The 23,954-nt window shown below is 43.4% G+C and overlaps 1 protein-coding gene across 3 annotated transcripts in view; it reads right to left on the bottom strand.

Moving 5' to 3' along the window:
- Positions 1-1,193: 1,193 nt before the first annotated feature.
- Positions 1,194-23,954, bottom strand: part of snx5 (sorting nexin 5) — a 46,709-nt gene continuing 23,948 nt past the window's right edge. For all 3 annotated transcript variants that reach the window (XM_067989251.1, XM_067989252.1, XM_067989253.1), the window contains 11 exons: positions 22,963-23,073; positions 21,712-21,833; positions 21,084-21,207; positions 18,296-18,391; positions 15,700-15,805; positions 15,482-15,557; positions 14,532-14,571; positions 11,223-11,309; positions 7,455-7,614; positions 4,662-4,747; positions 1,194-3,070 (listed from right to left, as the gene is read on the bottom strand). In XM_067989251.1, coding sequence (XP_067845352.1) covers positions 3,023-3,070; positions 4,662-4,747; positions 7,455-7,614; positions 11,223-11,309; positions 14,532-14,571; positions 15,482-15,557; positions 15,700-15,805; positions 18,296-18,391; positions 21,084-21,207; positions 21,712-21,833; positions 22,963-23,073 — 1,056 coding nt within the window. In that variant the 3' untranslated portion in view covers positions 1,194-3,022. The remainder of the gene's footprint in view (positions 3,071-4,661; positions 4,748-7,454; positions 7,615-11,222; positions 11,310-14,531; positions 14,572-15,481; positions 15,558-15,699; positions 15,806-18,295; positions 18,392-21,083; positions 21,208-21,711; positions 21,834-22,962; positions 23,074-23,954) is intronic.

Genomic DNA, 23,954 nt, shown 5'->3' with positions numbered 1-23,954 from the left:
CTAAATCTCTCTGCATTACATTGCACTCCTCTACTGTCTTGACCCTTGCACAGATTTGTGTCATCTGCAAGCTCACTTACCATACTCCCACCACCACCACCGTTCAGGTCATTACTAAAGACTGTGATGAGTAGTGGGCCCAGGACAGATCCCTGGGGTCACCATTAATAACATGTCTCCAGGCTGAACCACATCCGCTAACTACAACTTTTTGGCTGTGGAATTGGAGCCAATTCGTAATCTTGCATATCAAATTCCTAATCATACCACAAGATTCTATCTTTGACGTAAACCAGTGTGAGGTAACTTATCAAAGGCTTACTAAAAGTCCAGGTAGACAATGTCGACTGAATTTCCCTCATCCATTTCCCTAGTGGCTTCCTCAAAGAATGAAACTTGTTAGGCACAACCTATTTTTTCCAGAAGCCAGTGAATTTCTAATGGCCCTTCCCTTTCCCAGTGATCATAAAAGGACATCTCTTATGATCCCTTCCAGCATCTTCCCAATAATAGGCCAATAGCTCCTTGGCTCTGATTTGTCCCTTTTTTGAAAATAGGAACTACATGAGCCAGCTAAGGGAACTAACTCACTCTCTGTTGAAGCAATGAAGATACAGACAAGGGGCTCACAGAGCATCCGTCCCATCTCTTAAATCACCTTTCGATGGATATTATTGGGACCAGGAGCCCTATCAATTTTGAGCTTTCCTAATCTAGCCAAGATGACATTACTATCTATTTTAATATTCAGGAGAATAGAATAATGCAAAAATAGTCATTTAGCAGCTCTGCCATAACCTGAGAATCAGTTTGAATCTGCCCTACAGTATCACCAGAGATGGGCAGACAAGGCCTTGGTTTAATATCTCTTCCGAAAGGCGGCACCTCCAACAGTGCAGCACTCCCTCAGTACAGCACTGGAGTGTCAGCCTGGATTTTGTGCTCAAGTCTCTGGAGTGGGACTTGAACCCACAACCTTCTGATTCAGAGGCGAGAGTGCCACCACTGAGACATGGAGAGTAACGTTGGGCAGGATGTGTGGATCCATATGTGTCTGTCTGCTGAACCCTCACACTGATGGAAACACAGATGGAGGACTTAACACTTTCCAGGTGAAATCTGTGCATGCTTAAGGCTTTTAAAAAAAATATGCAAGTATTTGTTTGACCTCTATAAATATAAAACATCACAAAGCAGTTTCAAACCATCTTTACTGTTCAAATTCCTTCCAAAAGGCACAAAAGCATGTTTTACAGTGCTAAAACACTAAAGGCCAAATATATCATGTTCACAAATAGATTCACTAAGATTCCAACAAGATTTGGCAACATAATTGTTAGAAACTGCAACGACATCTGAAAAGAGAAATTCCACCCTTACCACACACACCTCTGCATCCTCTACACAGCTGTCTCTGTTCATGGGCTTCAGTTCCTCCTCCAGGATTGCTAAATACATAGTCCAGAACAGACATTCAGAGCTCAACCTAGTGAGCTAATCACTGCCTTCACAAATGGGCTTGTTGTTTTAAAGAAAAAACTTCTTGATTTGGAACTTGGAGGACTAATGACAACAGGAACGAGACCAACTTACCTCTGGGGGAGGGGAGAAAAAGAAAAGAGACCAACTCAGTTCACCTAACAGAGTTAAGAGCTTTAACAAAACTTCCATTACCCGAATCATATCCAGCACTCGCACTTCACCATTTCCCTCATCTTATTTCTTTGGAAGCGGAATTTCCTGAGAGAACACAACCGGGAATTGGACGTAGGGCCCAGCATCTCCTGCATGGCGTCCTCTCCCTGATCAAAATAAGCCAGTGGGCAGATTGGGGTTAGAATGGGAAATTGAACAGATTTGGAGATGTAGTGAAATTAGGACAAAGTGATCAAAAGCAAAAATGAGAGATGGTGTCAATTTACTCCTGCCACGTGCTTCAAATTTTATTTGCAAAACGTGATCTAAAATATGACCTCTTTTAAAAAAAGTCAAATGTAAGTTGCGACGTTGCTGCAATTTGTTTTGGGGGAAGGGGAGATATCAAAACTTTCATGGGCAGAAATGACGCACACACTTTCAAGTGTTCTGCAGTTTCGGAGAGTTTACCGTAAAATATTTAAGTTAATGATTACGGCTAAGACTTTGTTTTTTTTTTTGAGGCTGGGGGAAAGCAGGGGGGGTGGGGTGGGGTGGGCGAGCAAGGATATTTAACCCTACAAGTGCCAGAGAGCAACCAGTACAACTCGAGGGGTCACGAGCGTTGGGGATCATTCCTTTCCCGGTGGAATAATGCGCTCTCTCTCGATTGCTTCAATCTTAATTCTTTTCGCAAAAGAGACCTGGGAACCAAAAGCATGACTTCTGTGCCGTAACAACGTGCCAACTTGAAGATTAGCTAGTTGATAAAATTATTCGATAAAAAAGTCAAAAGAAATTTTAGTAATGAAGGAAATAAAAAAAAGTTGTGGGGTAGTGCAGTGTTAAAAATGGGAGGATTCAGTTATTAGTTGAAAGCAGCAGTATCTTTTTGGTCATCTCACACATGATTACATGGAAGATTTGTTAAAACCCCAAAGAAAACAAGATGGTTTAAAGCATCATTTAGCCAATCTGGGTTTCAATACAAGTTCAATTACAATTATTGTAAAAGGTCCCTATTATACTTTAATATTTGTATAAAGACTAAATGTGCACAGGAAAATGAACATACAAAATTTGGTCCAGCTTCAGTTTTGGAAGTCACTGTTTGTGAAGTTGTACAATCAGCAGGCACTTGTGTGGAACAAAGCTTAGCTTTTCTTTAATATTTTACACTTTAGCCAAGCTTTTAGGAGATAAACAGCGGTGAAGACACAAACTGTAAAGGATAATAGAATAGGCACACATACACCCTATCCCGTGGCCAGAGTTACTGCAGGGAAACTGGATAGGCAACGATTTTGAGCCGCAGATTATAAATTCGTCTTCAGCGGGTCAAATAAGCTCAGTCTGAGGATCCCTGGCCTCCTCCAGTCACATGGCGTTAATTGCTCAATGCAGTCAGACAGTTTTGTAGCATCTGCACGTTGTTCTAAATAAACAAAATACACAAGTCTTTGAAGGCTGCAGGACAAGTTGATAAAAGCTGTTTAAAAAAGCATACAGGATCCTTGGCTTTATAAATAGAGTACAGTACAAAAACAAGGAAGTTATGCTAAACCTTTATAAATCACTGGTGCGGCCTCAGCTGGAGTATTGTGACCAATTCTGGGCACCGCACTTTAGAAAGGATGTCAAGGCTTGAGAAGGTGTGGGGGAGATTTACTAGAATTGTACCCGGGATGTAAGATTTCAGTTATGTGGAGAGACTGGAGAAGCTGGGATTGTTCTCAGAGCAGAGACGATTAAGGAGAGATTTAATACAGGTGTTCAAAATTATACGGGATTTTGAGTAGATAGGGAGAAACTGTTTCCACTGGCAGGAGCATCAGTAACCAAGATTTAAGATAATTGGCAAAAGTAACAGAGGGGAGATAACAATTTTTTTTTATATACGCAGCAAGTTATGATGATCTGGAATGCACTGCCCAAAAGGGGGATGGAATCAGATTAAATAGGAACTTTCAAAAGGGAATTGGATAAATACTTGCAGGGGAACAATTTGCATGGTTATGCAGAAAGAGCAGGGGAATGGGACTAATTGGATAGCTCTTTCAAAGAACCGGCACAGACACGATAGGCTGAATGGCCTCCTTCTGTGCCGTATCATTCTATGATAATAGACATTAGGTCAGTCCTTTTCTCAAGTTACAGCCAGGGTGCATGTGCTCAGCTGGTAAACTGCACAGCCCAGTATACAACTGGGCCCTATGTAAACATGTGGCAATTGATTTCTGTACCCCTAGGCTAATGTATGTTGGGGAGGTGGGAAGCAGCCAGGTTTCCCAATCGCTATCTGATGACTCCTTCTGATAAGCGTGCCTGTGCGGATATTGCATTGGGAACAGACCCCCCCACTTAGCTTATCGACACGCACCGAGCTCACACGTGGGGGGGGGGGGGGGGGGGGGGGGAATAGCCGCTCATGTGACGTGCTGGTGTGTGTTGCCAGCACTCTGCGCCCCATGAATCAGCATCTCTTTTTTGGTGTGGGGGGGGGGGGGGGGGGGAAGAAAGGACACTTGAAGAAACCTGCAAATTCTGATACAAGGCCCATGCTGCATACCTAAAACCGGTAAAAAGACAACTTGGGACAGGTGACGGAGAACAATTCTTAATGCAAAGAGGATGGGGAGGGAAATTAGAGGTGCAATTAGATGAGGTGCCTTTTTTATTCTGTGCAGATGAGCTAAAATGGTAGTTTAACATAAGCACAATATCACCACCACCCCCCCACCCCACGGGCAGTTTCACACACTGCCACAACATCGCCCCCTGGTGTGCAGTTTCACACACTGCCATTAGATGCACAAAGTGGAACCAGAACTCTCAGCAGTCCTTGGTTACAGCTAAGAATTCTGGATGTGGTGTGTTATGGATGTGCTCGCAGGCATATCGTTTGGACGGGAAAGGGGAAAATGACATGTAAATAAGAACAACAGGCTGGGGTTACAAACTCCAGGACAGTGCTGGTATGTACTGCTTCACAATAAACAAACAGTTCATTGCTGCGGACTACTCACTCTGGCATGCTTCAGCTCTAGCTCGGTCATTTCAATCAGGTTTTTGCGAAATGCTCCCACTCGTCTGGTTCTGAATGCAGTCAGCTCTGAAAACAGGAGAATGACAAAGCTGGATCACCACACCTAATACATGGCTAGACACTAAAGTTAAGTATTATGGGCAGAAGATGGACTACATAAATGATTATGTCATGTAGCAATCAATTTGTGCACAGCAAGATCCCACAAAGAACAAATAATTGTTTGGGTACAGTAGCCTAGTGGTCATATTACTAGACCAGTAATCTAGAGCCCTGGACTAATAATCCATAGAATGTAAGATCAAATCCCACCATGGAACTTTGAGAATTTAAATTCAGTTATAAAAAAAATCTGGAAATAAAAATCTGCTCTAAGTAAAGAAGTGACCATGAAGCGGTCATAAAAAACCCAATTGGTTCACTATTGTCCTTTAGGGAAGGAAACCTGCTCTCCTTACCTGGTCCGGTTTACATGTGCCTCCAGTCCCACACCAACGTGGTTGAATCGGACAAAAGGTCTTCGACCTGAAACATTAACTCTGTTTCTTTCTCCACAGATGCTGCCTGACCTGCAGAGTATTTCCAGCATTCTCTCTTTTTATTTAGATTTCCAGCATCCACAGTATCTTCCTTTTGTTAGTGGTTAAATCTTAACTGCCCTCTGAAGCAAGAGAACTGTATCAAAACTGCTAGCGGTTCAAGGCGGCGGCACACCACCATCTTCTCAGGGCAACCAGGGGCGAACAATAATTGCCAGCGATGCTCACATAGAGAATGAATTAAAAACAATCAGTTAACCTATTATTTTTCTGCTGCTGTTGGTCGAGAGGAATATTGGTCAGGACACAACAACAACTTGCATTTATATAGTGTCTTTAACGTAGTAAAACATCCCAAGGTGCTTTACAGGAGCATTAATCAAAATTTGACACCAAGCCACATAGGACAGGTGATCAAAAGGTTTCAAGGAGCATCTTAAAAGGAGGAGAAAGGTAGAGAGGCGGGGAGGTTTAGGGAGCGAATTCCAGATCTTGAGCCTAGGCAGCTGAAGACACCGCCGCCAATGATGGAGTGATGAAAATCAGGGATGGGCAAGAGGCCAGAATTGGAGGAGTGCATAGATCTCAGAGGGTTGTAGGGCCGGAGGAGGTTACAGAGATAGGGAGGGGCAAGACCATGAAGGGATTTGGAAACAAGGATGAGAATTTTAAAACCAGGAGAATTGAGTATTGATGGATCTTTTACATCCAGGTGAACAGGCAGATAGGGCCTTGGTTCAACATCACATGTCGATCAGCATGATCATATGCTGAAGTCCTGGAGTCGGGCTTGAACCCACCACCTTCTGACTCACAGGTGAGTGCACGGTCAACGGGATAAAGTTGAAAATTAATACTTCATCAGCTGATTTCCAATGGCAGGGTAATAGTGGGTTTGGAACATAGCTGTCCCAGCCAATTGTCATCCCTCAACCAACATCACTAACACAGAGCATCTGGTCATTTATCTCATTGCTGTTTGTGGAATCTTGCCGTGAGCAAATTGGTTGCCGCATTTCCCTACATTACAACAGTGACTACACTTCAAAAATTCTTCATTGACTAAGGTGCTTTGGGAGATCCTGAGGTCGTGAATGGTGCTATAGAAATTCAAGTCTGCCCATTCAATTAATACATGACCTACTTCTTCAACAGGAATTTGCTGCTTTTTGGCTGGTGCACACATTAGAAAAGTGAAGCATAATCCTCAACTCAAGTTCGAAGATAGCCAGCTCCACCTAGCCTCTCCTGCTTTATAAAGTGCCCATGACAATTCACCTGTTCAGGTAGGATTTTAGGGTCTCCGACAGGAAGAGTGCCCATACACAGGACCTCATTGTAAACAAGTTATTCCTTAAATAGAAACGGTACCCGTAATCCCAAAGCCTTAATCGCAATTATAATCCACAAAGCATTTCAATCTCTGCCATGCCACTGGGAGTGGCACTAAATGAAGGCAGAAGGAAAATGGCCCATCTAGTCACCCTGGACCTGCCTCAGACTTTTCTCTTGTAAATTAGACCAGCCACATAAATAATGTGGCTACAAGAGCAGGTCAGAGGCTGGGTATTCTGCGGTGAGTAACTCACCTCCTGACTCCCCAAAGCCTTTCCACCATCTACAAGGCACAAGTCAGGAGTGTGATGGAATACTCTCCACTTGTCTGGATGAGTACAACTCCAACAACACTCAAGAAGCTAGACAACATCCAGGACAAAGCAGCCCGCTTGATTGGCACCCCATCCACCACCCTGAACATTCACTCCCTTCACCCCCGGCGCACTGTGGCTTCAGTGTGTACCATCCACAGGATGCACTGCAGCGACTTGCCAAGGCTTCTTCGACAGCACCTCCCAAACCCACGACCTCTATCACCTAAAAGGTGAAGGACAGCAGGCACGTAGGAACAACACCACCTGCACGTTCCCCTCCAAGCCACACACTATCCCGATTTGGAAATATATCGCCGTTCCTTCATCATCGCTGGGTCAAAATCCCGGAACTCACCTCCTAACAGCACTATGGGAGAACCTTCACCACACAGACTGCAGCGGTTCAAGGCGGCAGCTGAACACCACCTTCTCAAGGGCAATTAGGGATGGGCAATAAATGCTGGCCTTGCCAGTGACGCCCACATCCCATGAATGAATAAAAAAAAATGCAAGTCTGTTTGATGGGACTCCTCCAGTTTCAAAGAGCATGTGTGTGTTTCCCTGGAGATTAGGGTCTTGTACCTTGCTTTGCAGAATCCGAAAGCTTTTCAAATTTCTGGCTGCACAGCTGATGCTGGAGCTCTGCCTGTTTCACGTCTTTCCCCTTCATCCGAGCTTTGTCCAGAGCTTTGTTGGCACTTTCATAATCAACGAGAGCCCTGGCTCTCCTGTACAGAAGATCCTGAATTAATACAAAAATATTTCAAATCCTGCATTAAAATACATTTGATAAACCACCATCTTCTCTAATCCATTCAGTGTCATTTGCACAGTCCAATTGCAAATCAAATAAAATTTTGTACAACATTGTCAAATTGGGGATTGGGAACATAGGAACAGGAGTAGGCCATTCAGCCCCTTGAGCCTTGCCACCATTCGATCAGATCATGACTGATCTGTACCTCAACTCCATTTACCTGCTTTTGCTCCATATCCTTTGATACCCTTACCCAGTAAAAATCTATCAATCTCAGTCTTGAAAACTTCAATTGACCCAGCATCCACAGCCTTTTGGGGCAGAGAATTCCAGATTTCCACTACCGTGTGTGAAAAAGTGCTTCCTAATTTCACTCCTGAATGGCCTAGCTCTAATTTTAATGTGATGGCCCAGTGTTATGGATTCCCTCATTAAAGGTGGAATTAGCAGTCAAACATTAATGGCATATTCTGCCTTGTCTAAGTTTGGCTTCTTCACCTACACACCTGGCTTAGAATAGGTTCTTCAAAGGGGAGGAGTTAACACAAAATAACTCGATTAAACTTCATGCTTTGTTAAATAATGAATTCGCTACCTGGAACTAATAGTGCAGCTGCTGCCGCCAGTGCCAAAAAGCTCAGAGTGCCACAGATAACAGAACTATTTGCAATAAGGTCAGGGTATGCGACCGACCACCTCTGGTCCACACGAAGCCTGTAAAGCCCCGGCTAACTGGCCTGAAAACTTGCCTTCATCCTTCTTACTCTGCTGGGTTTGCCCATTTGAATTCTATGGGCCTGGACAGGTCTGATCCCAACCCTGCTCCCTCAGCACTAGGGGGAAAAATAAAATTCTAAATCCATCAGTAACTTAAAAACTGCCAATCTGCACACAGTAAGGTCCCACAAACATCAATGAGATAAATGACCAGATAATCTGTTTTTAGTGGTTTTGGTTGAGGGATAAATATTGGCCAGGACACCTAGTCTTTGAAATAGTGTCGTGGGATCTTTTATGTCCACCTGAGGGGGCAGTCGGGACCTCTTAACATCTTATCCGAAAGACGGCACCTCCGACAGCGCAGCACTCCCTTGGTGCTGCACTGGAGTGTCAGCTTGGATTTTGTGCTCAAGTCCCTCAAGTGGGACTTTGCACCCACAACCTTCTGACTCAGAGGAGAGTGTGCTACCACTGAGCAAACAGCTGACAACGCATCCTATTCTTGAAGATAATCATAGACTATGTGGCAGCTCAGAGGAACATCACACTGCTCAAAGTTGTGCCAAAACGAAACAGAGGACCATCAGTAGCTGGAACGCTCCACAACAGAATGGGTTGAGGATGAAGTACAGCGCGGCTATAAATTGAACTAAAATTTGTAACAGGACCGTCCCACTCCGAGAATCACACCACTGTTAGGAGCAAAGTCCACTCGGGGATGACACTGGAGCACCAGAAATGTTAGGGATTTTGGCAGAGCAAACCAGTTCAGGAAAGAAGATCCAAGAAAGGACTTGGTCTAAAAGTTAGCATTGGCAAAAGAACCAGAGGGGAGATGGAGTATTTTTAAAAAAATTTTTTTTAAAACGCAGCGAGTTAAGAGTTGGAATTCACTGCCTGAAAGGGTGTTGGAAGCAGATTCAATAGTAACGTTCAAAAAGGGAATTGGATAAATTCTTGAAAAGGAAAAATTTGCAGGACTATGGGGAAAGGGCAGTGGAGTGGGACTAATTGGATAGCTCTTTCAAAGAGCCGGCACAGGCATGATGGGCCGAATGGCCCTCTGCTGTGCTGTAAGATTCGACGAACAAGATGTTGCCAAGGAAGAAAAAAAATGATTGGCCTGTGACTACATTTATGCAGCGCAGGAACAAGTATGAACCAGTTTGCTGTCACAAGGCTACCTGAAACCAGAGTTCTTTAGGGTTAATACATGACTAGCAGGAAAAGAAAAAGGCACTGGAGTAGAGGTTATAAAGTCCAGTTTGCATGGAAAAAGTGAATAGATCTTTTGTCCTGCACAATCAGCATCTGGGGGCATGCCTGCTCCAGACTATTAGGTTATTTTTGTACTAGCTGATCTTGCACAAAAACACACAACAGTTCCTTTATACAAAAGGATGGAACGCTGCAGTTCATCAAAACATAGCCATATAAATAGTTAACCTTCATGTCTAAATAATGCAAGCAGCATCTGTTCAGATCAAATCCATTCCAAGGCTGGTTTGTTGGGAAAAAAGATCACCTGTACCTAGAAACAGGTGTCAATGGAGGGTTGGCACTTTAATGGCCTTGAAATCCTGGGACTGGCAACCTAAAGATCCCGGGATTTCAGGATTGCATTTAATTTAGACACTGTAATCCGCAAATACGTACTCAACCCTTGCTGTCACCAAGGTCTTTAAAAGCATCTTTGGTCCACAAAGCAGGGGGGAGCATTCTACACAAGAATGGCTTAAGGGCAAGTACGGCATGTCAGTCAGAGCCATTTATAAAGCGGCTGAAAACCACTTTATGTGTTGGAGAGTTTGACCAGATCAGACTTTTCTTATTGTATAAATGGATCAGTGATTGAAACCTTTAGGACCAGATAGACAACCACTGCTCTATCCCAGTAAAGCATAGGGAATAGTTGAATTTATTTTTATTCCAAGATTTGGATTCATATTCAGATCCATCAAAATCAAATGGTGTAATCTGAAAACCAAAACTAGATCATTGGCCAACCACTTGGGATAGGTGAGCATATAATTGCAAAGGACAGTCTCTATAGCAGGAAGATAAACAGCAATCCTAATCCCTCAACCTTCATTAAACACTGGTTAGGCCCCAGCTGGAGTATTGTGTCCAATTCTGGGCACCACACTTTAGGAAGGATGTCACGGCCTTAGAGAGGGTGCAGAGGAGATTTACTAGAATAGTACCTGGGACAAAAGACTTCAGTTACTTGGAGAGACTAGAGAAATTGGGGTTGTTTACCTTCTCTGCTCTAAGGCAAAGGGGAGATTTGATAGAGGTGTTCAAAATCACAAAGGGTATTGATAGAGTAATTAAGGAGAAACTATTTCCAGTAGCAGAAGGGTCAGTAACCAGAGGACATAGATTTAAGGTAACTGGCAAAAGAACCAGAGGCAACATGAGGAAAAAAAAATTTATGCAGAGTGTTGTTATAATCTGGAATGCACTGCCCGACAGGATGGTGGAAGCAGATTCAATAGTAACTTTCAAAAGGGAACTGGATAAATACTTAAAGGGGAAAAATTTGCTGGGCTATGGGCAAAGAGCAGGGGAGTGGGACTAATTGGATAGCTCTTCCAAAAGAGCCAACACAGGCACAATGAGCCAAATGGCTTCCTTCAGTGCTGTATCATTCTATCATCCTATGATTCTATACCTAGGATATCAAAAACAAAAAAATTATAGGACTAAATGGATAGCTCTTTCAGGTAGTCAGCACAGCTGTAATGGGCTGAATGGCCTCCTTCTGTGAAATTCTAATGAGTGAATCCCAAAATCTCAGGATCACAATGGGCATCTGTGTTTGCAAACCCAAAGACGCAACATTGAAAAGTAACATGCTTCAGTTACATTACCTTTGCTGCCTGTATATCTCTCACATAGTATTTTAACAGTTCTGTCAGCTTCAGATCTTCATCACTTGACACTCTCCCTTCTAATTTCTGTAGAAGATGAGGGGGAAAAAAAAGATCAGCAGAAGGAAAACCTGCTTTGTAATTAAGCCAATGTGTTAACTGTCAAGTTAATTCTAACCAGAAGTGTAAACATTTTATACAATACTGAGTCTTCTAAAGCAACACAGTTCCACTTTCTATCAAGTAGAATTGACTATTAAAGGCTGCAGCACATGATCAGGTTCCACCCCACCACCTCTCCTCTACAGTTAACTGTTTGGTATTATTGGCACTTCATCCACTGACCTAAACATCCATTCCTCCACCACCGGCGTACCATGGCTTGCAGCGTACTATCTGCAGAATGCACTGCAGCAACTCGCCAAGGCTTCTTCGGCAGCACGTCCCAAATCTGCGACCTCCACCACTTAGAAGGACAAGGGCAGCAGGCACATGGGAACACTATCACCTCCCAGATTCCCCTCCAAGTCACACATCATCCCGACTTGGAAATATATCGCTGACGTTCCTTCATCGCTAGGTCAAAATCCTGGAACTCCCTATCTAGCAGCATTGTGGGAGTACCTTTAACACAGAGACTGCAGCTCACCACCACCTTCTCAAAGGCTACTAGGGATAGGCAATAAATGCCAGCTTTGCCAGCGATGCCCACATCCTGCGAATTAATTTTTAAAAATCCTCTAACTAGCAAAAACTGTTCTCCAATTTAGGTGTTCTGCCTCCAGATGCTAACCCAAATATGCAGTTTGGCACTTGAATGGTCTTGGGTCAGCGCCATCCTAACATCTGGAATATAGTGCTCCAGACACTAGTTGTTGGTATCTGCCCCACATACCAACTGGTACGAGCCTGACTTCCACCTCCCTCGCCCAAGTAAGTAAAAAGTGTACCTAGGATGAAAAGGGCTATACACATTGGGATTTGGAGGGTTTTTTTTGCGTAAACTGAGACTTCAAAATGCAACATGTTAAGGAAAACCACTTGGTGATGGGGAGAGGGAGAGAGCGAGAGAGAGCGCGAGAGCGCGAGAGCGCGCGAGAGCGAGAGCGCGAGAGCGAGAGAGAGAGCGAGCGCGAGAGAGAGCGCGAGAGAGAGAAGCTTTGCTTTTACCAGAGCCATAAACATAATAAAGACATTAGGTTGGGGACAGTGGGGGATAAAAAGGCAAAGCTACACTAAAACAAATGCTTAAAACACAAGCCAGGACAATTTTATATAAACTGTGGTGACTGAAATGTGCAAACATCATAAAGGAACCAACCACAACTGCCAATACCTCACTGGATTAGAAACACAGGAACAGGAGGAGGCCATTCAGCCCCTCGAGCCTGTTATGCCATTCAATTAGATCACGGGTGATCTGTACCTCAACTCCATTTATCCGCCTTTGCTCCATATCCCTTGATACCCTTACCTAACAAAAATCTATCAGTCTCGGTCTTGAAAGCTCCAAATGTCCCAGCATCCATAACCTTTTGAGAGAACAGAATTAGTCACTACCCTTTGTGTGAAAAAGTGCTTCCTGGTTTTCCCCCTGAATGGCCTAGCTCTAATTTTATGAGTTTCCCCTTTGTTCTGGATTACTGCATTCAATTATGGTAGTGCAAGGTCCAGTGAAGGAAATCAAAAAGTTTCTGCTCTCTTCCTACCAAATTCCCACATTTGACTCTTTCTGGAGCATCCTGATCAAAATGCCCCTCAATGCCATAACTACCACATATCTTCAAGCCTGAAGTTTAGAATGATGGCTGCCCATCTCCCCATGTCTCTCGACAATTGTTTTGAATTTCTCAAGTTTTTCCCCACCCCAGGAAACACGCAATTTTTGCCTTTCAAACGACAAATTCAAAAACGAGGGTCAGGAAGAGACCACCTGATCCATCAAGTCCACCCCAGAGTCACGATAGACACACCTCTACCCACCAGCAGTCAATGTAACCTTTTGGGAAGAGGCAAAACACAGATTAAACCCCCCCCCACCCCACCCCAAGGAAGAGTCAAAAAAAAATCTGGAAAATTCCTCTCCGACCCCCCCCCCCCCACCTCAGGAAATCAAAACTAGTCTAGGCGACCACATTGCCCATGCTTATATTCCCGCAACAGTTCTCTCACGATACCAGCCACACAGTAACAGGCCTCCAGGGATTAAGAAACTTTTCAGATCAAAATCCAATCTTTAAAAATGACCTTCCAACAATCTCTTCTGTCTGTGGCTTGCTGTGAATAATTTCTTTGAGCTTCACTAACCACAGGCAGTGAAGGTTCCCTCATATATTCCCCTCGATAACTGCTTGTTGACTTGCAAAAGGGGAAGACAACGAAGAAACTGCAAGCAAATTAACACTCCACTTTCAGGACTCCACTAACTCCAGGCTGCTTAGATTACCTCACACCCTCGGCCATTATAGCAACTGCCTGCCAACTTGCAATGGGAAGGAGTGGAGCTAGCCAGAGAATTAACTCTCTCCTCTTTCAGGACTCCACTAACTCCAAGCTGTATAAGTTAGTTCACACTCTTGGTCATTACAGCAACTGCCCACTGTCTTGCAATGGGGAGGAGAGTAACTAACCAGAGAATGAGCTCCCTCTCAAGCCATCAGTCAGGGAACTGTCCCACTTAAGGGAATCATCCAGTTAAGAGAATCAAAAGCTCCTGAACCAAAGTGTTGTCCTTAAGCAGACTTCCTTGTATTCCCAGGGCATCACATGTGCAAATTCAGATTAAATTCGAATCTCTGCACGTTTTTAAAAATTTTTTCAAACATCAAATGAACAACTGGTAGGAGTTACTCTATCTAAAAAAGGTACCGTTCCTACAAAGTCATCCGCTCATTGGTGTTACACGAACTGTGAGCCCAATTTCGATTCACCATCCAGCCCACTGTCATCAGCTCCCAGCAAACCAAAAAAATACAAAGGTACTGGCAGGGAGACTTAATCTAAGAAACTAATATATAGTAGATTGAAAGATTTTTATTAGGTAAGGGTATCAAGGGATATGGAGCTACGGCAGGTAAACGGAGCTGAGGTACAGATTACTCATCAGCTAACTGAATGGTGGAACAGGAACGAGGGGCTGAATGGCCTCCTCCTGTTCCTATATACCTAAACAAATACCAACGAATAATAACATTCAATGAATCTCCATTGATGGGGTGGTGTACTTTAACTTTTATTAAAAGGAACTTATCTACATTCCAGTATTTTTCATTTAGCACTAAAATGACCCAGGCAGTGAAAGAAACTTACCCTAAGTTTTTCAAACAGTTCAGAAAGTTTTATGTAGTAGCTGGAAAAAGAAAAAGAAGTCACATTTTCTTTAAGAACTACTTCAGGTTTCCCACATTATTCTTCACTCTTCATTGACACTGATTTTGTTTGGAACAAGGGGGAGACTCAGTATTGAGCACATACAAACAAAAACTAAAAAAGTTGGGTTCAGCTGTACTGGAGACTCCATCTTTCCAACTCTGGCTTACTGTGTGTTCTCTTCTTTTCCCTCCTCCTCCATTCCACCATTGGGGCAGATTTCAACCCCCAAAACCCACCCTCTGGAATTCTCTTGCTGAACCCTCCAGCTCACTCCCCATCTCCTCTTAACCTCACTCCCTCTTCCCCGCTCGGGTCGCCCAGCCTCTAGGGCTCAGATGTCCCGCCGCGCAAAAGGCACTTTGAAAAGTGCATGTTTTAGGACAAATCAGTCCACTTGATCGACAGCGACCCCTCCTTAAATATCCACTCCCTCCACCGCCGGTGCACTATCTACAGGACGCACTGCAGCAACTCGCCAAGGCTTCTTCGCCAGCACCTTCCAAACCCGCGTCCTCCACCACCTAAAAGGACAAGAGGAGCAGGTGCATGGGAACACTATCACCTCCAAGTCACACCATCCAGACTTGGACATATATCACCATTCCTTCATTGTGGTTGGGTCAAAATCCTGGAACTCCCTAACTAACAGCACTATGGGAGAACCTTCACCACACAGACTGCAGCGGTTCAAGAAGGCAGCACACCACCACCTGCTCAAGGGCAACTAGAGATGGACAATAAATGCCGTCCTTGCCAGCTACGCCCGTATCCAGAGAGTGAATTTTTAAAAAGTTGTTGCTGTTGTATACACAGTGGGGATTCCACGACGAGGGCGCTTCATGCAACAGGCTCAGGGGTGTAACCGTGCAGATGATGAAAGGACTCACTTGTTCATTGGAGCTTTTTCCTCTATCCCGAGCTCATTCAAGGAAGATGATAAATTAATGTAATCGTCAGAAACATCTGGAGAAATAGAGACAGCTCCAGTCATCAAAATATGTAGGTTTGGCAGTCAACTCAAAATTTGTACCATTTTTTTTTAAAGTCACCATTAATTCTTTATGAAACAAAAGCCAGTGAATGCAACCAGCCCATCTGCACGTACTTTTGTGAGTTCTTGTCATTTTTTCTGCTTTTACTGCAGAGTCTTTAATTTTGACGCCATATTCTACAAGGAATGTCTTCTCGTGTTCAAAGAATTCATCAACATCCTGCACAAAAAAGTTTATTTATTTAAAAAAAATTTTTTAACATACAAGGTACATCACAAAAACAGGCCAAGCGGCGCAACCGGTCTATGTTGGTGTTTATGCTCCATACTAGCCTCCTCTCCCCTTACTTTATCTAACCCTGTCCCCATGTCCTTCTATTCCTTTCTCCCTCATGTATTTATCTACCTTTGCCTCAACCACTCCATGTGGTAGGCAGTTCCAATTTCTCACCACTCTGAATAAAGAGGTTTCTCCTGAATTCCTTATTGGATTTATTAGTGACTATCTTATATTTATGGCCCCAAGTTTTGGACGACCCCTCCCCCTCACACAAGTGGATTAAAGAAAAACAGCAAATCTCCCCAAGCCCGATCTCTTGACGCTCAAAAGCTGCATTAATCGGTGGCAATTAAAAGATGTGAGGTTTGAGCGCAAAAATGCTGGTCCATGGGAATATCACTCCCCAACTGAGACAATACAGAGCCTGCCACAATGCTCTCAAACTCAAGCACGTTGCCCCTTGCAGTCAACCTCATTGGTCGTCTCCCCTCGGTGAATCTCTCTTACCTGGAGCACATGCATTTCTTTTTGAAGTTTGCAATGTAGAACCACACACTCCAAAAAGGTTCAAAGGAAGTTGGACAAAAAAAAAGCCATCTGGTCTCCACAAGATGCTTTTCTGTAATTTCAACTTTTCTTCAACTGAAATGCACTTTCATATTGAAGGGTTAAATTATGAGGACAGGTTGCATAGACTAGGCTTGAATTCCCTTGAATATAGAAGATTGTGGGGTGATCTAATTGAGGTGTTTAGGATGATTAAAGGATTTGATAGGGTAGATAGAGAGAAACTATTTTCTCTGGTGGGTGAGTCCAGAACAAGGGAACAGTCTTAAAATTAGAGCTAGGCCATTCAAGAATGTCAGAAAGCACTTCTTTACATAAAGGATGGTGGAAATCTGGAACTTTCTCCCCCCAAAAGCTATTGAGACTGGGGGTCAATTGAAAATTCCAAAACTGAGATAGATAGATTTTTGTTAGGCAATGGCATTAAGAGTTACAGAACCGGTTAAGTGGAGTTAAGATACAGACCAACCACGTTCTAATCGAATGGCGGAATAGGCTCAAGGAGCTGAATGGCCTACTCCTGTTCCTATGTTCCATATACAAATCAGTGTGCGTCGGAACCCCCCCCCTCTCAAAGCAGCCTGGAGTGCAGGCTGAAAACTGAGCTGACCTGGAAAACTGGGCTTCATTAGAAACCAAACTGGACACACCCAGGAATCGGCCTTCCACAGATGCCCAGTTGCAGACGGCTCTGATCGCCAGACCACTGCAGGACAGCATCAAGTCTAAAGCAAGATTATAGTACATGGAGTTTACAGCATAGAAACAGGCCATTCAGCCCAACAGGTCTATGCTCCACATGAGCCTCCTCCCACCCCTCATCTAACCCTATCAACACATTATTCCTTTCTCCCTCATGTGCTTATGACCTTAAATGCATCTATGCTTTCCGCCTCAACTACTCCTTGTGGTAGCGAGTTGCACATTCTAACCACACTCTAGTTAAAGAAGTTTCTCCTGAATTCCCTATTGGATTTATCAGTGACTATCTTATATTTATGGCCCCTAGTTTTGGACTCCCCCTACAAGTAGAAACATCTTCTCCACATCTACACTATCAAACCCCTCCATAGTTTTAAAGACCTCCATCAAGTCACCCTTCAGCCTTTTCTTTACTAGAGAAAAGACACAGCTTGTTCAGCCTTTCCTGATTGTTATAACCTCTCAGTTCTGGTATCATCCTTGTAAATCCTTTATGCACCTTCTCCAGTGCCTCTATCTTTTTTTATAAAATGGAGACCAGAACTGTGCACAGTACTCCAAGTGAGGTCTAACCAAGGTTCAGTACAAGTTTAATATAGCTTCTCTGCTTTTCAATTCTATCCCTCTAGAAATGAACCCTGGTGCTTAGTTTGCAGGTTAATAAGGCCATAAAAAAATTGCTACTTCTAGTAATTTGTGTATCTGCATCCCTATATCCCTTTGCTCCTCTACCCCATTTAGACTCATTACTCCTTAGTCTTCCTACCAAAATATCACCATACATTTATCTATATTGAAATTCATTTGCCAATTACATGCCCATTCTGCAATTTTATTCCCGTCTTGTACTTTGACTCATTCTTGCTCAGTATTAACTATACCACCCAACTTGGTGTAGTCCACAACTTTTGAAATTGTACTTCCGATTCCAGAGTCCAAATCGTTTATGTAAATTCTGATCAGCAGTGGACCCAGCACCGATTCCTGTGGAACACCACTTCCCAACTTTTGACAGTCTGAGTAGCCACCCTTAACCCTTACTCTGTTTTCTGTTCTGTAGCCAGCTTGCTTAAGGTTCAGTGTACCCGTGGATCTGGAGGTCAGTGACTGCAGCCACTTTCTGTGGTGTCAGATTCAAGGACCTTAGACAGACTATATTACCTTGGCTCCAGAGATGAGTACTTCATCAGCACTCTTCATCATGCTCTTTAAAAAACCACCAAACATCTCCTTTGTGTTTTTCCTTCGGACACTTAGCTAAAAAGAAACAGAAGGAAGTCAGTCAGTTTAATTTATGAATTTATACATGAGCAATGATGCTGCCATCAAACTGGTTCGGGAATTTATCAAATCCTTTAACGCACAAGCGCATTACGCAGGGCTGAAGTGCCTTTTTAAATGGGTGTTTCTCAGACATTAGTTATTTCAAAAGGGTAGTGGACCGATACCTGAAAAGGAAAAATTGGCAGGGCTATGGGGAAAGAGCAGGGGAGAGGGACTATTGGATAGCTCTTTCAAAGAGCTGGCACAGGTACAATGGGCCGAATGGCCTCCTCCTTTGCCATATGATTCTATGGTTTTCTTCCACCAAACAGCAAGAAAAGCATCAATCTTCTTGTGCCCCTCGACCATTTTTTCCCCTCTACTTTCCTGTTTTTCTCCAGTTTTATTCAACCTTCCTAAATTATTTATTTCTAACCATATATAATAGTAGTATTATAGTATAATCATAGTAGTTATGGTATTGGACCAGCAACCCAAAGATAGAGAGTTCAAATCCCGCCCAAGCTAAGTCACGAAACAGAATTCAATAGTTACGGGCTGGCACCAGGAAAGCTGCCAGATTGTTGTAAAAACCCAGTATCCATCAGAGAAAGGAAGAACTTGCATTTATACAGCACCTTTCACGGCCTCAGGATGTTCCAAAGCTCTTTGCAGCCAATTTAAAACTTTTTTGAAATGTAGTCACTGTTGTAATGTAGAAAACGCGGCAGCCAATTTGCACACAGCAAGGTCCCACAAACAGCAATGAGATATGACCAGTTCATCTGTTTGTGATATTGGTTGAGGGATAATATCAGCCAGGACACCAGGGAGAACTCCCCTGCTCTTCTTTGGATAGCCCTGTGGGATCTTTTATACCTAACTGAGGGTAGATGGGGTTTGACGTCTCATCCGAAAGTCATCACCTCCGACAGTGCAGCATTCCCTCAGTACTGCGCTGGTGTGTCAGCCTGCATTATGTAGTCAAGTCTTTGCAGCGGGGCTTGAACCCATGAACCTTCTGAGAGGCAAGAGTGCTACCAACTGAGCCACAGTAATGGAATCTGCCACCCCCACACTACTTGGGCGACTCTTGATGTCCTCTGAAGGGGGCCTAACAAGCCACTCAGTTATAAAAACAACTGCTCAAGGAAGTGACTCATCAGCAGCATCTCAAGGGGTAATTAGGGATGAGCAATAAATGCCAGCCTTGCTAGCATGTGCACACGCTGAGATCAGAATTTTTAAAATCCTGTAATACCCTATTCTTGGCACCATGGGGACGTGTAAAACTCTTATGGATACGCATTTGATCGTCGGATTAAACAGTTGCAACCACTCGCTGAGCAGTGTTGTTAAATGATTTGCTTCTCTAATGCCTCCACTGAGCTGCACTCGAGGTGCCAGTTGGTGCTGATTTAGTAAGTGAAAAGTAATTGCTCATTGTGTTTCCCTTAATCATTAGCTAGCTTTTCAATCTTCTCATCTACTTTTCGATTGGCTCAGCAACACACAGGACTCTGCCACAACACTATTCATTGCATTTAAGTTTTTAAATAAATGTTTCATCCCCTCCCAGAATCAATCAATCACACCCACCTACCCAACACCCCCCCCACCCCACCTTTAGTGCCTTTAACATAATAAAACATCCCAAGGCACTTCACAGGAGCATTCAGACTAAATGTGAGCGCTGACCAAAAACTTGGTCAAAGAGGTAGGTTTTAAGGAACATCTTAAAAGGATGACAAAGAGATGGAGAAAGCACAGCTGCCAATGGTGGAGTGAAGGAAATTAGGGATGCACAAGTACTCCAGTAGATGGGAGCTTTCATGCACAGTACAATATCCCATATAAAAGCACAGAACTTCAAATTTTATACTTACTTCGTGCAGTAACCCAGTACCCATGTTCCAGTGGAACTGTCCAGTTTATCCTGGTGGGCAGGGACTCAATGCCCTTTTTAAAATTTTATTTCTTCTCCCGTCCCAACAAAAGCTAAATCTGTATCAGCAAAAATATTGCTTTTCACGGCAACACAGACTTAGAAGGCAGTAAGATAATTGGAAAAAGAATCAGAGGGGAGATGAAGAGAGAACTTTTTTTAAAAAAACACAGTAGGTTATGTTGATCTGGAATTCACTGCCTGAAAAGGTGGTGGATGCAGATTCAATAGTAACTTTCAAAATGGAATTGGATATATACTTGACAAGGAAAGATTTGCAGGGCTGTGTGGAAAGAACAGGGGACTAATTGGATAGCTCTTTCAAAGAGCCGGCATAGGCACAATGGGTCAAAAGGCCTCTTTCTGTGCTGTAGGATTCTGATTCTGTGAGGAGATGGGATGAACGGTGAATAGGAGAAATATTAATGCATCAGGAAAGCAGCAAATAGGGCGACATTGAGTAGGAGTGTCTAAAAAGCTACAATCCCACGCATGGTTCAAAACATGCTAGTTTTAAATTAAAGCCTCCACCACCTCAGACTAAGGAGCATTTTGCAATACTATCAACCCAAAAAAATAGTTTGGTACTCAATTTTTGAAACTCATTTGATGGTAAGGAGATATAAGTGATTAGGAAACTGCAATGAAAGGAATTTTTTTTTCCCCCTGCACGAAGCCGGGAAGCATCCCAACTAACATCCTGCCTTGGGAGCTGTTAAGGAAGAAAGAAAAGTGCCTTACATCCTGGTCATATTCCAGGAAAACATGGAAGTTATGGTCTTTGCCCAGCACAGTGTGAACCGCAAGTCGCTGAAGGAAGACTTCGTGGATGGACACAGTCTTCTTAAAAACAGCCAGGTACTCCCTAAAAAAACAATAAAGGGGCAGAAAATGAGTATTGTTGGCGATACTAATTTATTAAAAAATTACTTAAATTATGCAATGGAGAGCAGAATTGGTGATAAATGAAGCCATTACTGGGCCATATTTACAACATTAGATACTCCACAATTAATTCATCAAATTAGTTCTTAAATGCTAAAAACAAAAAAATTATATTACTAAACAAAAATGCTTAAACATTAAATTCACAAACCAAATCAGCACAATTCTTGGGCAATATTTGACCTTAAAATAGCCTGGCATCTTAAAGAGCTGTGCTCAACTTCTGCAGGTCAAATTAACTTGAAAATGGTAGTCAGATTTCAGCAAGAAAAAAGAAAAACATTCACTCATTTAATCTGTGCATTCCCAGCCCCCTCACCCTTCTTTTTAAACCAACACCATCAATCGTTGTACTCCAAAGAGAAGCAACTGAAGTTTAACACTTGTCAGAAATCAAAGGGTGAAATGTTTCTCATCAGCTTACGCTTCGAGTTCTTGCTTCATTTTATTAAATTCCTCTTTAGTCATGGAATTTTCACCTTCGCCGAGCTTTTGCATCTTTTCTCTCGCAACATCAAAGTCAGGTTTTGCAGGTGCTGGAGGAATCTAAATGGGGTAGGGCGGGGGGAAAGAAATAAAAAGTTCACTTCAACAAAACCGGGTAGTTTCAGGCCAAGTACCCTTTGCCTCCCCTCACCCAATGCACACGTCTACCAGAGGCCAAGTACCCTTAACCTCCCCTCACCCAATGCACACGTCTACCTGAGGCCAAGTACCCTTTGCCTCCCCTCACCCAATGCACACAAGTCTTCGAGGCCAAGCTCAATGTTTAAGCACAACCTTTATTTTCTTCAGGACTATGAAAGTATTCATGTCCAAATTTAAATAGGAATGTAGGAACAGGAGGGGGGCATTCAGCCCCTCAAGCCTGTTCCACCATCTAATTAGACCATGGCAGATGTGTACCTCAACTCCATTTTCCTGTCTTAGCACGATATCCCTCGATACCCTTACCCAACAAAAATCTATCGATTTCAATCTTGAAAGCTTCAATTGACTCCAAGCATCCATAGCCTGTTTGGGTTGGGGGGGGGGGGACTATTCCAGTTTCCCACTACCCTTTGTGAAAAAATGCTTCCTGATTTCACTCCTGAATGGCCTCATTTTAAGATTATGCCCCCCTTGTTCTGGATTCCCCCACCTAAGCAAATTGTTTCTCTGTATCTACCCTATCGAATCCCTTCATTATTTTAAAGACCTTGATTAGGTCACCCCTCAACCTTCTAAATTCAAGGGAATACAAGTCAAGTTTATACAACCCATCTTAATTTAACCCTTTAAGCCATAGTATCATTTGAGGTGAATCTGCACTGTACCCCCTCCAAGGCCAACACATCCTTCCTGAGGTTCGGTGCCCAGAACTGAACACTGTACTCCAGATGGGGTCTGACCAAGTCTCTGAACAACTGAAGCATAACTTCTTCCCCATTGTATTGCAACCCCTTGAGATATAGACCAGCATTCCATTAGCCTTTTTGATTACATTTAGTACCTGTGCACTAGCTTTTACTGTTTTGTGTACCTGGACAACCAAATCTTTGCTCCTCCATAGCTCCTGGTTTTCATACCATTAAGAAAATAGTGGATTCTATTTCAGGCAAATGAAACATGGATTCTCGGACCCGATCATGGAGTCATGTGGGACGCAACGACTGAATGTGCTTCAACTACTCACAATAATTCCGGCATAGTCCTCGTTCTCAACCAAGATATCATGCAACCAGACAAAGTCCTCATGCTGCCGAATCACTGAGAAGTCCGATTTCTTGAAGGAAGGCAGGGTGGTCTGAACAAGGAGATGTCAAACATTAGTGCATCCTAATCTGTGACACGTTCCCGCCTCCAGCCCCAACACACACTCATCCCTCGAAAACAGTCAACGACCACCAGCGCTGAGCAGTGATTTTTGGGGAACTCCACCTGTTTCCCAGGCTGTGCGTTTCTTTCCAGAGTCACTGATGCCCCCATCTATGCAAATCCAGTGGGTCTCCCTTTGCCAAACTTAACAGGGGGGCAGGTGAGAGAAAGAAAGAGAAAAAGAATAAATTGCCCTTTGTGAAAAGCACATAGCTGTAAGGTTCTTGCAATCCTGGGCAGTGAGACTTGTGCATTATATACCAGTTAGCAAACTCTTACTAACATTTACAGTCATATCTACCCAAGATGCTCACACTAGCACATCGATCACTGTTAGTGGGAGGAAGATGCATTCCTTCCCCTGTACAAACACATGGATTTAGGCCCCTGGGGGACATATGTCAGAGTATGTGTTATATGGAGTCCACCAAGCAGTGGGAAAATATCAAGCAGTCTTGGCCACGTTCCTGGAAACCTATAGAGCAGGTGCCCTTTCACAAACCCAACGTATCCCCAGCAGAGAACAAGATGGCTTAAATCCAATGAGAAAACTCACCACCACAAGTCCCCAGCTATTTACATACTGGTGTAGTTAGTACTGGTGATTTACATACTGATCTACTATCTTGCCCTCTCCAGAGGTGTTTTTGGGTTGGATCATCTTTTTCTAGATGCTTACGTACAGAACAATGCAGCCAAATAGTATAAAGATAGGACACGCTCCCTCACAAAAAGTTAGAGCTCTCAAGAGGGTACGGTCGGAAGTCCATCAGGTTGTACTGATTACAGATTACATTAAATGAATGACGA

The sequence above is a fragment of the Heptranchias perlo genome, chromosome 8 (genome assembly GCF_035084215.1).
Source record: "Heptranchias perlo isolate sHepPer1 chromosome 8, sHepPer1.hap1, whole genome shotgun sequence".
NCBI lineage: Eukaryota > Metazoa > Chordata > Chondrichthyes > Hexanchiformes > Hexanchidae > Heptranchias > Heptranchias perlo.
The sequence above is the reverse complement of the archived record's forward strand: the minus strand, read 5'-3'. Positions and strand labels throughout refer to the sequence as shown.